The sequence below is a fragment of the Pelophylax lessonae genome (genome assembly GCF_965119305.1).
Source record: "Pelophylax lessonae genome assembly, chromosome: 1".
NCBI lineage: Eukaryota > Metazoa > Chordata > Amphibia > Anura > Ranidae > Pelophylax > Pelophylax lessonae.
The window spans coordinates 353,791,907-353,805,899 of record NC_138768.1 but is presented as its reverse complement, the minus strand read 5'-3'; the positions used below and the strand labels follow the sequence as shown (position 1 = coordinate 353,805,899).

Genomic DNA, 13,993 nt, shown 5'->3' with positions numbered 1-13,993 from the left:
AGCACTGATGTGGCATGGATGAGGCACAGATGTGGCACAGATGAGCACTGATTTCGCATGGATGTGGCATGGATGAGCACTGATGTGGCATGGATGTGGCACAAATGAGCACTGATGTGGCATGGATGAGCACTGATGTGGCACGGATGAGCACTGATGTGGAAAGGATGTGGCACGAATGATCACTGATGTGGCACGGACGTGGCATGGGTGAGCACTGATGTGGCACAGATGAGCACTGATGTGGCATGGAAGAGGCACGGATGAGCACTGATTTGGCATGGGTGAGCACAGATAAGGCATGGGTGGGCACAGATGAGGCATGGGTGTGGCACAGATGGGCATGAATGAGGAAAAGATGGGCATGAATGAGGCATGGGTGAGGCACAGATTGGCATGAATGAGGCACGGCTGAGGCATGGATGGGCATGATTGAGGCATGGATGAGGCACAGGTTGGCATGATAGAGGCATGGATGAGGCACAAATGGGCATAATTGAGGCATGATTAAGGCACAATTGAGGCACGGATTGGGCAGGGTGAGCGGTGCTGCAGTCTCCCTCCTCTCCTTGCACGCTGTACCAATCGCTATGTACATCGTGCAAGGAGAGGAGAGAACTGAAACGGACATGCACCGGTTTGTTGATAACTGATCATTCTGTCATTGGACAGAGCTATCACGTGGTAAAGGGTCGCTGTCATTGGCCCTTTAACATGATCCATGATGCGCCGGGTCTGTGTCAAGCACAGACACTTCCATGTGTGCGCCCCAGGGGGTGCGTGGTCAGCGCGATTCTGGAAGGACGTGATTGTACCGCTGTAGTCGTTGTTCAGCTATGGACCAGCCGGCAAGTGGTTAAACTTTTTCATAACTTTATCTCTGACCTGTCTGGTGTGTTCCTTGGCCTTTATGATGCTGTTTGTTCACTAAGGTTCTCTAACAAACGTAAACCCTGAAGGACAGTAAATTGGCCCTTAGAAGGTTTGGAGACCCCTGCTCTAATGTCTGCCTATTGCTTCAAAAGTCTGTGACCAATTTTTTTCAGGGCCTGTTAAAAATCGGGGTGTGATTTTGTATAAGTGGCTACACAGGAGTGTGTGCCTTGGTCCCCAGATCTCAATGTTAATGCTTAGAGCAACTAGTCACATTCCAACTTTGTACTGCTAATAATTTGAAAATCTAAGAAGGTATCTGGCAAATTATTATGGGCAGTACTGTTTTTATTTGGCATTCCTACAGTGAAATGAGTCATCCCTACAGTGAAACTTTTTCACAACTTTATCTCTGACCTGTCTGGTATGTTACTTGGCCTTTATGATGCTGTTTGTTCAATAAGGTTCTCTAACAAACCTCTGAGGGCTTCAAAGAACAGCGTCATTTATACTGAGATTAAATTACACACAGGTGGACTCTTTTTACTCATTAGGTGACTTCTGAAGGCAATTGGTTCCATTCGATTTTAGTTAGGGGTATCATAGTAAAGGGGGCTGAATAAAAATGCATGCCACACTTTTCAGACACTTATATTTGAACATTTGAAAACCATTTATCATTTTTCTTCCACTTCACAAATATGTACCACTTTGTGTTTGTCTATCACATAAACTCACAATAAAATAAATTTACGTTTTTGGTTGTAACATGACAAAATGTAGAACATTTCATGGGTGTATGAATACTTTTTTAAGGCACTGTATGTCATATAGGTTACTTACTACACTTCGCTCATTAAATACGCATGGCTCATGTTTTTTGCAATTAATTGCAATTAACTGAAATATGTGCCTCTTTCTAGCATTCTCTTTTCTCCATTTTGTATTTTGGTTTACATTTTGATGCTCTCCAGAAACATAAAAAATAATGGGATTTTTGACTTACCGTAAAATCCATTTCTCTGATGCTCATTGACGGACACAGCTCCTGATCTTCATGACCATTGGGTTATACTGCCCCCTACAGGAGTAGGATATTAGGCAGGAAACAAATCTGGCTACACCTGTGGGCAGTCCCGGGGTGTTTACTCCCTCTTTCTGCTATAGTTTTGTTACAAGCAGTGTCAGAAGAATTATAACTCCACAGAGGGGTGGGTGCTGTGTCCCTAAATGAACATCAGAGAAATGGATTTTACGGTAAATCAGAAATCCCACTTTCTCTTTCGTTCATTGACGGACACAGCTCCTGATCTTCATGACCATTGGGACGTCCCAAAGTAGTGTTAGACATGAGGGGTGGGAACAGCAAAAAAATTCCCAAGGCTAAACAGTAGCCAACCAGGCAACAGGAGCTCAACCATAAACAACTGCAGCCTACCTGAAAAAAAGAATACACCCTCAAAGAGGATCAGCTCCTGTAAACAGCAGCCTGCAAAACCTTGCAGCCAAAAGTAGAATCCGCAGATGCCAACATATTCACTTTATACGACCAGGTGGCCACCTTGCAAACCTGCGTCACCGTTGCCTGATGACAGAAGGCCTGGGAGGCACTAAGTGCCTGAGTAGAGTGTGCCTTGTTAGGGAAAGGAGGAACCTGACCCCTGATGGAATAGGCCTGAATAACTGTCTGTTCCATCTGGAAATGGTCGCAGAGGAAGCGGACAACCCTTTCCGAGGCCCATCTGTGAGCACAAATAGTGAGTCTGACTTCCTAAAAGACTTTGTAGCTGCCAGGTACCCGCTAATTGCCCGGACCATATCCAAGGCAAATTCCTTCAGATGTTTTGGCCTGGGACACAGGGAAAGCAGCACAATGTCTGGGAGGAATGATGGACAGGGGTGAAGAACCACCTGTCAAGGTCTTACCTTGCCTTAATGTTGGCAGCCATCTTGGACATGTGCAGACTGCTGTCTCTTATAAACTCTGTTTGCATTTTCACTTGTCTGCTGCCTGGGCGTCGCTCAGTGATGATGTTGCACACCTGACTATATATATCATCTGATGGCTTTCAGACCTTGCCCTTGCGTTTGTGCTCCAAGGTGCATCACTTCTAGCAGTCCTCTGGTCTCTGTGGTTTCTCCGTGCATGACTTGGCTTGGCTGACGACCTTTCTGGCTCTGGATTCTGCATCGGCAGACGACCCTGCATCAGACAACGACCCAGCTTCGGCAGACTACCCGCTTTTGGACTCTATATGGGCTTGGATGACTACCTGTTCCTGGACTCAATCCCGGCTTGGATGACTACCCACTTCCGAATTTGACCCCGGCTGTTCTTGATTTTGTTCCTCTCTCTTGCTGTGCGATTATTATTGTTGCATAAATAAATTGCTTTATAAATTACTTTGTGTGATCTGGTTTCCTGGCACCCTGACACCACCTTATCTCTGTGAATCACTAAGTAAGGTGCACGACAGGATAACGCCGCCAATTCTGACACCCTGTGCACAGAGGTGATAGCCACAATAAAAGCCACCTTCTGAGACAGCGTAAGCAAGGGAATCGCCCGAAGAGTCTCAAAAGGGAGGCTTCTGGAGGGGTGAAAGCAGGTCCCAAGGCAGCAATGGAGACCGCACTGGAGGAACCAAATTTCGGACCCCCTGAAGAAAGGTATGCACCAGGGAGTGTGCGGCCAAGGGTCGTTGGAAGAAGACCGCCAAAGCCGACACCTGGCCCTTGATGGTACTTAAGGCCAATTTCTTTGCAACCCCCCGTTAAAGGAAGGTCAACATCCGAGCCACGGGAAGGAGCGAGGATGAACCTCAAGAGACTAACACCACGCAATGTACGTCTTCCACGTACGATGGTAGATCTTCCTAGAAGTTGATTTCCTAGCTTTTAACAGTGTTGGAATCACCGACTCAGATAAACCTCTACCTGGCGTTCAAGCCCAGCTAGGCCATTCCAGAGCCACTAAGATGACCATAATTCCTTCTGCCTCCATCCTGCGTAAATCAAGACAATACTGACCCCACGGTCAGTCAAGGCCTTTTTAGAAGTCTGGTCTGCAGACCAGCATTTAAGCTAAAAGACACGTCTAAGAAACACTGCCAAAACAGAGAGCCGAGCCACTAGGGGAGCCACATCCAAAGAGGTATCATAGATAAACTACAGCCCCTGGATCAGCTGGTCCGCCAGCTCAGCAAAGGCAAAGGGAGCTGTTCTCCCTCCAGTTCACGGCGTAAAAGCTTAGCCCAATCGGTCAGAGTATGCGGCACCAGGGCAATGGTAAATAACGGCCTCAGTGCCGAACCAACCAGAGTGTACATACTGCGGGCCACCTTCTGAGACAGCGTAAGCAAGGGAATCGCCCGAAGAGTCTCAAAAGGGAGGCTTCTGGAGGGGTGAAAGCAGGTCCCAAGGCAGCAATGGAGACCGCACTGGAGGAACCAAATTTCGGACCCCCTGAAGAAAGGTATGCACCAGGGAGTGTGCGGCCAAGGGTCGTTGGAAGAAGACCGCCAAAGCCGACACCTGGCCCTTGATGGTACTTAAGGCCAATTTCTTTGCAACCCCCCGTTAAAGGAAGGTCAACATCCGAGCCATGGGAAGGAGCGAGGATGAACCTCAAGAGACTAACACCACGCAATGTACGTCTTCCACGTACGATGGTAGATCTTCCTAGAAGTCGATTTCCTAGCTTTTAACAGTGTTGGAATCACCGACTCAGATAAACCTCTACCTGGCGTTCAAGCCCAGCGAGGCCAGTCCAGAGCCACTAAGATGACCATAATTCCTTCTGCCTCGATCCTGCATAAATCAAGACAATACTGACCCCACGGTCAGTCAAGGCCTTTTTAGAAGTCTGGTCTGCAGACCAGCATTTAAGCTAAAAGACACGTCTAAGAAACACTGCCAAAACAGAGAGCCGAGCCACTAGGGGAGCCACATCCAAAGAGGTATCATAGATAAACTACAGCCCCTGGATCAGCTGGTCCGCCAGCTCAGCAAAGGCAAGGGGAGCTGTTCTCCCTCCAGTTCACGGCGTAAAAGCTTAGCCCAATCGGTCAGAGTATGCGGCACCAGGGCAATGGTAAATAACGGCCTCAGTGCCGAACCAACCAGAGTGTACATACTGCGGGCCACAGCCTCCGCCTTCCTGTCAGCTGGATCCTTAAAGGCTGGGGACTCTTCAACCAGAATCATGGTTGCTTTGCTCAATCTGGAAACCGGAGGGTCCACCACTGGTGGAACAGTTCATTTCTTAGTAAGGGACTCCTCATAGGGGTAACGCCTAGTAAATCACTTAGGGACCCCAAGGGGACACTTTGGTCGTCCCCACTCTTTAGCGACAATTCTTTCAAAATAGGCGGGGAAAGAAAACACCTTTGCCGCCCGAGAGGGCTTATGAGTGCCAAAGGAAACCTGCGACTTTGTCGCAGCTGCAGCTGCGCCCTCCATCTTCAAGGTCTCACGCACATATACAATCAGTGCTTCCACGGGTGCCTTTTCGTGCGTGGTTGCAGCTGTGGAGGAATTATCCTCAGCAGCAGGATAGCCCACGTCCACAGAAGCCAAATCAAATTCAGGATCTGATGGGACAGATGAGGCAGGGGAAGACGGGGGGGGGGGGGCTTTTTCCTAGCCTGTCGCCTGAAAACCACCTCCACCTGGGACAAAAAGGACCGCAGGACAGGCGATCAGGTGGGGAGATGGGCTCCAAAGACTCCATGAGTCACTAGGGGGACCCCACAAAAAGTGTAAAACACTGCAAAGAGACAACCCCCACTGCGCTGGCAGCACCACCCCGTCGCCAGGCCCAAAGCTCCAAGCGATCCTCAGCAGAAAGGGAGAGAACTCCACCAGACTCCCCGTCCAGCAGAAACAGGCAGCGATCAGGAAGTGAAAAAATCCAGGAGTCAGCACCAGGGGATGAAGAAGGTCTCCCACCGCCGAAATCTTTGCTCACAGGGCTCCACTGTCATGGCCCCTGCTATTTTCAAACGCAAACCACCACAACAAAGGGTGCCACCCCCCTCGCACAGCCGATCGTCCAGTCGCCGGTTGTGCACCCCCCCGGCCCCCATCGCCAGTATAGCGCCCTGCCCCACCCCAGGAGGTGGAACAGACCACCCACACAGCCCTAGCATAAGTGAAGGGGGGAAGGATGGGGGGGCCAGATGAAGGGGGGTGCCTGACAGCAAGGAGGGGAACCCTGGGGGTCCGACCGTCCCAAGGAGGGGCCCACGTCCATTTCAAAACCCTCCAGGGGAACCAGGCGGGCACTGCTTCAGACAGAGCCTCCTCTCCACCGAAATGGGGGGGCTGTCAGCCAGGAGGAATGCTGCGACTTGGGCCGAGACCCAGTCGTATGTGGCCTCGCAAGGCGTTTAACTCGCAGGCCAGCCCCTGTCCAGTGGGGCTATGTCACGGCCGACCTAGCGCGGAGCTAAAGTCTGCATGCGCTCACTGGCCAAACTGGGGTGACCACTGGATCTAACTTATCCAGCCCGTCGGGCAGTTGATTGCAGATCTCAAAGGAAAAAAACAGGAGAAAAATTTATATCTAAAAAGAAAAAATTTTCAGGACTAGAGATCCCAGCAAGGAACTAAGTCCCTACACCTGACTTGGCAGAAAAAACTATAGCAGAGAGAGGGAGTATACCCCTGGGACTGCCCAATCGTGTAGACAGATTATTTTTCTGCCTAGTGTCCTACTCCTGTAGGGGGCAGTATATCCCAATTGTAATGAAGATCAGGAGCTCTGCCTGTCAATGAACGAAAGAGAAATTGGTATTTTCCAGTACTGCACAGCTTTATGATTTGCACTTTGCAGGTGAGATTCCGGGCAGAATAAATTGGTTGAAAATATACCTTATCTATTCCACCTACTAACATGAACAGTAGTACTTCCATTACCAATAAAACAGAGGGACCAGAAACGTATATGTTGCAACAACAGGAGATGCAGGATTTTATTGTAAACTGTAAATCCTTTTAAAAGCAAACTGTGGCAACCATGCATCCTTTAAGGTGCCATGATAACCTTAAAATCTAGGGAGCTGCATGGGGGAACTTGATGGAAGATGTCATGTGGTCACTGATTTTGATATACTAAAGGAGCACTATACTAAAGTGAAATGTCACTCTGCAGACAATACCCAATGACGTGCACGTTAGTACAGCTTCACCTTACTCATTAAGCTGGGAGTGAAGAGCCTCTACGTCTTTATTAAATCACTTCCACTGTCACCACTTCTTGCTTCTCATGCCTCCCTATAGGCCAGTGACAATGACAATGACCAATAGTGACAGCAGGAAAGTTTATAAAATATGTTTTATAAAAGCATCAAAAATTCTTTCACCCATGGGTGAAGGAGTGATAACTGCCGTACCACTAAGGTGACAGGAAGTTTAAATCGTAACTCTTCTTTTGTTGAGAAAAAAACATTCCCCTCTGGGATCTCTGTACATTACAAGGATTTTAACAAACTTTGTTGCGGATTCCTACCTTTTGTTATTCTGAAGAAATCCCTGTGTGTTTGTCTGTATCCATGTGGAAAAGTGAATCTAATGGGAGTGGTTTCAAAATTATCAATCAGCTGTGCACCTGCAAGGCTCCAATGGGGAAAGCTGCTGGGCCTGCATCCATTTAGCAGTGATTTACTATTGAAAGTAGCTCAGCAAAAATTACATTTTTGTTGCAGGGGATGCCTGAAATCTGACTTGTATCTTACTGTATCTGGGAAAATTGGTGAGCCAATCACACAAGCAGGAATTTATGTTTCTGGGTGTGTTCAGTACAAATTGTATGTACAGAACACCTCAAGGTAACACTAATGCATTGCATTTTCAGAAAATTAAAGCAGTTGTAGCTTGAAAAGGAAAGGTAATTTTTAATAACATTCATTAACGCTATATTATTTTTTCTTTATATGTTTCTTTTTCCCACGAATGTGAAGTTACCCTTTAACTACTTGCTGACCCCCCACCATGTATTGCAGGCAAACGGCAGCTGTAGGCAAGAAACATACCCATATGTTCCTCCCCCTGCCCAGCTCCCGCTGTGACTGTACACAGTGAGAGCCTGTCAGCAAGCCCCAGCCAATGATTCAGACTGCATTAACATGTCAGCATTTCAAATTGCGGGCAAATTTGTCATGATTGCGCTTTGAAATCGTGAGCAGAGAGGTGTGAATGACAAATACAGTAGCAAAACACACATTTGAGATACCATTCATTTGAATGGCACCTAAAATCACGGTGTGAAAAAAAGAAGAGGGGAGAAGCGCTCTAAGTGCAGACAATTTATTGCAGATAACAAGGCAGGTAATATACACTCACTAGACATGTCGGTTGGCGGTGGGAGGGAAAAAAGCCGGCTGTCTCCCACAACATCAGCGGTGAGCGGTCAAGCGGCTTCGGATCTGCGGCTCCGTGTTGCGAGTGATGGATGGAGGCACTCTCACCCACTACGGCACTCTAGCACCTGATGAAAGAGCGCGCCGGGTGCAGAGGACCCCGCGCATGCTCAGAAACGCGTCGTGCATGCCGTAACACATTGGACAGATCCCACCATCCCTGTGGGTGAGAGTGCCTCCATCCATCACTCGCAACACGGAGTCGCAGATCCGAAGCCGCTTGACCGCTCACCGCTGATGTTGTGGGAGACAGACGGCTTTTTTCCCTCCCACCGCCAGTGACAGTACTGCATACGGCTTCCTGTGACCAGAGGACACCCTCCAGAGGATGGCTGCAGGATTGCTTTGACACATACAGCTTTTCAGTCTTCATGTCTAGTGAGTGTATATTACCTGCCTTGTTATCTGCAATAAATTGTCCGCACTTAGAGCGCTTCTCCCCTCTTCTTTTTGTCTATACAGATTCTTCCTCCTCATCTGTGGAAGAGCAGCTCAGTGCCTACGGACTCTATCCCTTTTAGGATCATCAACCTATTTATGGTATCCCATTGTCCCCTATTGTATGGTACCATTTTATGCTTATGTCCATTTGCAGCTACACCCCCTTTTATTGCCTGTGTTTATTTTTTCCTTTTTTATTTCTTATTTTTTCTTTTTTCCTTCCTTCCCCTCAGCCTCCCCCCCCTCCCCCTTCCCTTCCCTGGATTCAGCTACTTATTAGTTTTGTTTATCCACCCTTCATATGCTGGAGGTCTTCTTAGCGCTCTGTGTTTTGTTTTTTAAAATCACGGTGTGGTTCTGCCGCGATTGTTCCACGATAAGTCGCGCTGCAATAGCGTTAACCCACATCGCATGAAGCATGTCGCCAAAAAGTAGCTCCTGAACCTTTTTTGGAAGACAAGCTTCACGTGATGTGGGTTGTCGCAAATGCAGGGCAATTTATCACACAACAATCGCGGCAGAACCGCACCGTGATTTCATTCAAATGAATGGCATCTTAAATGTGTGTTCTTAGATTTGTCATTCACACCGCTTTGAAATCACGGGCAGAATAGCAGCAAATCTGGCTGCGATTCAAAACACTGAGGTGTAAATGCATTCTCAGGGGCGTGACCTACTGACTGGGTACAATCACAAACAAGTAGGTACACTGTCGGTGCACCTATTCCCTGCGCTCTGAGTGGTGCAATCCTCTATCCAGCTCAACTTGCAGATGAGAACAAATCATTCGGCAACCTTCTAATGCTTCAGCCTTGCAGCCCCTCACTCTGGGAACACTGTGAAACGACAAACAAACACAAGGGCGCACCGGCCTAGTGCATTATCCTTAAAGCAGGTTTATTAAAACAATGGATTAAAAATACTCACAAATGAGTTCTTGATAAAAAGCACATCAAACAAGGTAAAAGATCCTCAGCATCGAGATCGAAATTCAATCGTCCCCCGAAGCTGTACAGGCTTACGTGTTTCGAGGCAGCGGCTCTGAAGAAGAGGTGCTGCCTCGAAACGCGTAAGCCTGTACAGCTTCGGGGGACGATTGAATTCCGATCTCGATGCTGAGGATCTTTTACCTTGTTTGATGTGCTTTTTATCAAGAACTCGTTTGTGAGTATTTTTAATCCATTATTTTAATAAACCTGCTTTAAGGATAATGCACTAGGCCGGTGCGCCCTTGTATTTGTTTGTCATTTCACTGGGTACAATCACAACAGAGGGGGTGATTTGTCAGTTTCTTATTCCTGCAAAGCGGGGATGAGAAATTGAAAGATCTTTAGCAAAAAGCAGCACACGTTACACATCTTACACATAGTTAGGCACACTTTTAACCCCTTGATGTTAACCCCTTTCCAGCCAGCATCATTAGGGACACTGTATAGTATTATCACTGTATTAGTGATACTGGTGATGTCAGCGGCAGTTAGTCAGTTCCCCCTAGTGTCAGTGTCAAATTGACCGCTGCACTATCGCAGTCCCATTATAAGTTACTGATCGCCACCATTTGCAGTATAAAAAAAAAAAATTAAAAAATAAAAATTCTAGTACATATACCATAGTTTGTAGATGCTATAACTTTCATGCAAACCAATTGATATACACTTATTGGGATTTTTTTTTTATCAAAAACGTAGCAGAATATGTTTTGACAATAATTTATGAAGAAATTAGATTTTTCTATTGTTTTATTGGATATGTTTTATAGCAGAAAGCAAAAAATATTGGTATTTGTTTCCAAAATATTCTGCATTTTTTCATTTATATTGCAAAAAAAAAAAAAACTCAGTGGTGATCAAATACCACCAAAAGAAAGCTCTATTTGTGTGAAAAAAAATGATATAAATGTTTGGGTACAGCGTTGCATGACCATGCATTTACCAGTTAAAATGGCGCAGTGCCAAATAGCAAAAAATGTCCGGGTCATGAAGGGGGTAAAAACTTCCGGAGCTCAAGTGGTTATAATTGCCTTTAGTTCAAGTATTGCTGTTACCAACCTGCTGCTGGATTCTCCACAAGAATACATGGTTGAGGCAACATTCATCTCCAACGTAAAGCAAGATGAAACATGGTTATGGAATGGACAAGTCTCTATTCTCTCAGAATAAAAACCAGGTAAATACTTAAGTGAATGCTTGTATTCACTTGTAAACATATACCAGGATGAATGAATTATTAAAGACAAAAAGCAAGAATATACATACATACTGTTTACAACGGACACGTACCAACTACAATATCACACAAAATATCAATGTTTTATTTTAGCGTGAAATGTATGACCAATCTAAATATTCATGTTGTAGTTGACATCACTGAGGACAACACCACTGAACTACCAACTTGACACAGTACCTTGCCTCATAACGAACTAGCGTCACACACATACATATATAAAATACCTGGTAAGCTCTTCTTTTATCTTCAAAGGCTCATGTGGGTAGAATTTCACTCTAAAGCACATGGTGTATGGTGGATGAGCTGAAACGTTATAAAACAAAAACAAAAAAGTATGAGAACAGCGCAGGGTATAGCTGAAGGATGAAAATGCAGGAGAGGACTCTTAACAGTTAGTGAAATGGTTTTATCTGCAGTACCAGCCAATGTAGTAAATCAAATCATGCCATCATGCTAGGAGAGTTGAATATGTTTGCTTACATGGTCAGTGATCATTACATAATGTCAAAAGCAGATATGAGGATATGATTATGTAGGTTATATTGAATCCAGGCTTGATGAGTGGTCCACCCACAAATAATGCCCCAGTTACAAGTGAGGTCCTATGGGCTGAGTCTTCCAAAGTCTTCCCGTACCTCTTGGGGAGTCCAGTACCAAGACCCCTGAGACATGGTTTCTGACTCCTCATCCACCTACCTTAGAAACGTGGGTGTTCCATTTCACCTTTTTATTTTCTTACACTTCATTTACATTCTTCATAATATAAAGTCAATAGAAAAAATCTCAAAGGGGAGAGTGAGATTCCTCAAATAGTAACAGAAGGGGCACAGACCTTAGTACTCAAGATCTCACCACATGTCCCTCTGGATATGCAAAAGGTTTGGTTGTTTAAAGTGAATCTGTGAATCTTTGAAATCCTTGACCAGCTTAAAATGAGCTAAAACAAACTCATACTGACTTCTGTAGATGTAAGCACTGTGGAGTAATTCATCCTCAAATTTGCAACAGAGGCTCCTGCATGACAGCTTTATTACATCTCACAGCCCCATGTACACCTGAGTGTTTAGTAGCTTGAAGCTCCAAAATGCTCAACATCTAAAATTCTATGGTTCTTATTTTTGCTTGTATCAGCATCACCAACTTGTCAATGCCATTATATTATTTTCCTGGCTTGGAGGAGTATGTTCAGTCACCCTTGTATTGAAGGACTCTGGGTTTTTAGCATACCAGCAGCCCAGGAGAGTTTGCCAACATGGGAGGTTTATGGGAACTTACCATTCCCTCATTGGGGCAAGTAGGTTGGCACCCCCTACCTGCTGGGGGACAGCACAGCTAAAGACGGAACAGCACAAGGAAACTCAAATAGCATAATTGGACCACCCTCTTTCTACACATGTACTAAGCAGAAAAAGGCATGCCTATACGATGAAAGTTATTGTATTTCTTAATTAAACAGATTAATCTATGTAATCATAATGCATAAGATTTGTGTCTACTGGAAATCAAGTTATCTCCACAGCCTGCATAAAAATATTAGCCAGGGATAGGCCTCCAATCAGCAGGACTGGAACATGGGCAGGTAGCTCTAGCAGAAGCCACATTCTATCCCTATTACATGGATGCTGGTTCTACACCAACTTAAGAGCAGGTGTGATGATGTTGACAACAGGGGAGGGCAATAAGATCAGCATGAAGAGTGGCTTCAGTGGACTGGTCATCACACCCAGAAGCAGCTGAAAATTGGATCATAGGACCATGAAATAGGGTAATATTAGTGGTTGATGAAAATGTATTTTGAAAAATGATCTACAGATTACTTAAAAACAATGTTGGGGTGGGGGCCATTTCTGTTTTTTAACCACTTTAGCCCCGGAGGATTTGGCTGCTCAATGACCAGGCCCTATTTTGCGATTCGGCACTGCGTTACTTTAACAGACAATTGCGCATTCGTGCATCGGGGACTGTTCTGTTTCAATCTCTACCACACACTAGTGGAGTATTAGTGTAGGGCACAGTCTAGGGCACACTTTAACACAGGGTCTCTAAAGATGTTAGATGGCTATCACAATTTGAGAGACCCTAGCCTGGAAGGTTTAAAGTTTTTTACAGTTACAAAAAAATAAAAACCATAAAAAGTAAGAAAAATAAATAAAAAAGCCAAAAATAGTTGTCGTTTTATTGAGTTAATTTTCGTTTCTCACTGTTTTACTATACTTTATAATATACTGCTATACTGTAATGTTTTATTTTTACTGTTATTCATTGTTAACCACAGTTTGCTTTGCAGATACCGCCATTCTACTGTTTTACTGTACTGTATGCTATTATAATTTATTGTTTTATTGCTACTGTGTTTTATTGTTAACCATTATTTGCTTTGCAGATAAGCCTATCAGCTGCAACACTGATTTGTTTATCCTGAAAGCAACAGCGTTTGCTTTCAGCATATACGTAAATCAATGATTGCAGCGCTGTATGAGGTGATTTCAACACCGCAGTTAAAAAAAAGAGCATATATGGCGAAGCATAGGGGAAGGGGTGGACACAGAGGGCAGATCTCCCCTATGCTTCGCCATAAATTTTTTTACACTTTTCTTGGCTGAATGAAAAAAAAGAACATTGCATGCATGCCCATCATTAGAAATGGGTGGATGCTGGGAGGTTTTAATGGTGGGCATACCACACACTTTCTGGCAGAGATTTCTTTATCCACATTGATCGATGTGAATGGAGGAATCTGTTAGGTTCTTTTTTTTTTCGATCAGCCGACAGGCTACATGAAAAAAAATGAACCTTACAATACATCCTGAACAAGGACCAGTAACATACTGGTACATCGCTGGACTTTGAGTGGTCATACCGGGATTAGGCATCATCTTGGTATCGTGTTTTACAGCCGGTAATCGCTAGATACAAATGCACTTCTTTATTGAAAACACCCCCCTCACCCATTGCACTTACATCATACAATTACAATTACAGCGTGAACACAACTGTGCTGGCATTGCGAGCGTCTGTGGCCGCTTACC

At 45.2% G+C, this 13,993-nt stretch overlaps 1 protein-coding gene across 2 annotated transcripts in view; it reads right to left on the bottom strand.

The window, feature by feature from the left end:
• Window positions 1-13,993, bottom strand: part of FRMD3 (FERM domain containing 3) — a 351,054-nt gene that overhangs the window by 124,427 nt on the left and 212,634 nt on the right. The window contains exon 4 of one of the 2 annotated variants that reach the window (XM_082260117.1): window positions 11,189-11,267. The exons of the other annotated variant lie outside the window; for it this stretch is intronic. Within the exon in view, the coding sequence (XP_082116243.1) occupies window positions 11,189-11,267 (79 nt within the window). The remainder of the gene's footprint in view (window positions 1-11,188; window positions 11,268-13,993) is intronic. 2 annotated transcript variants of the gene reach the window in all.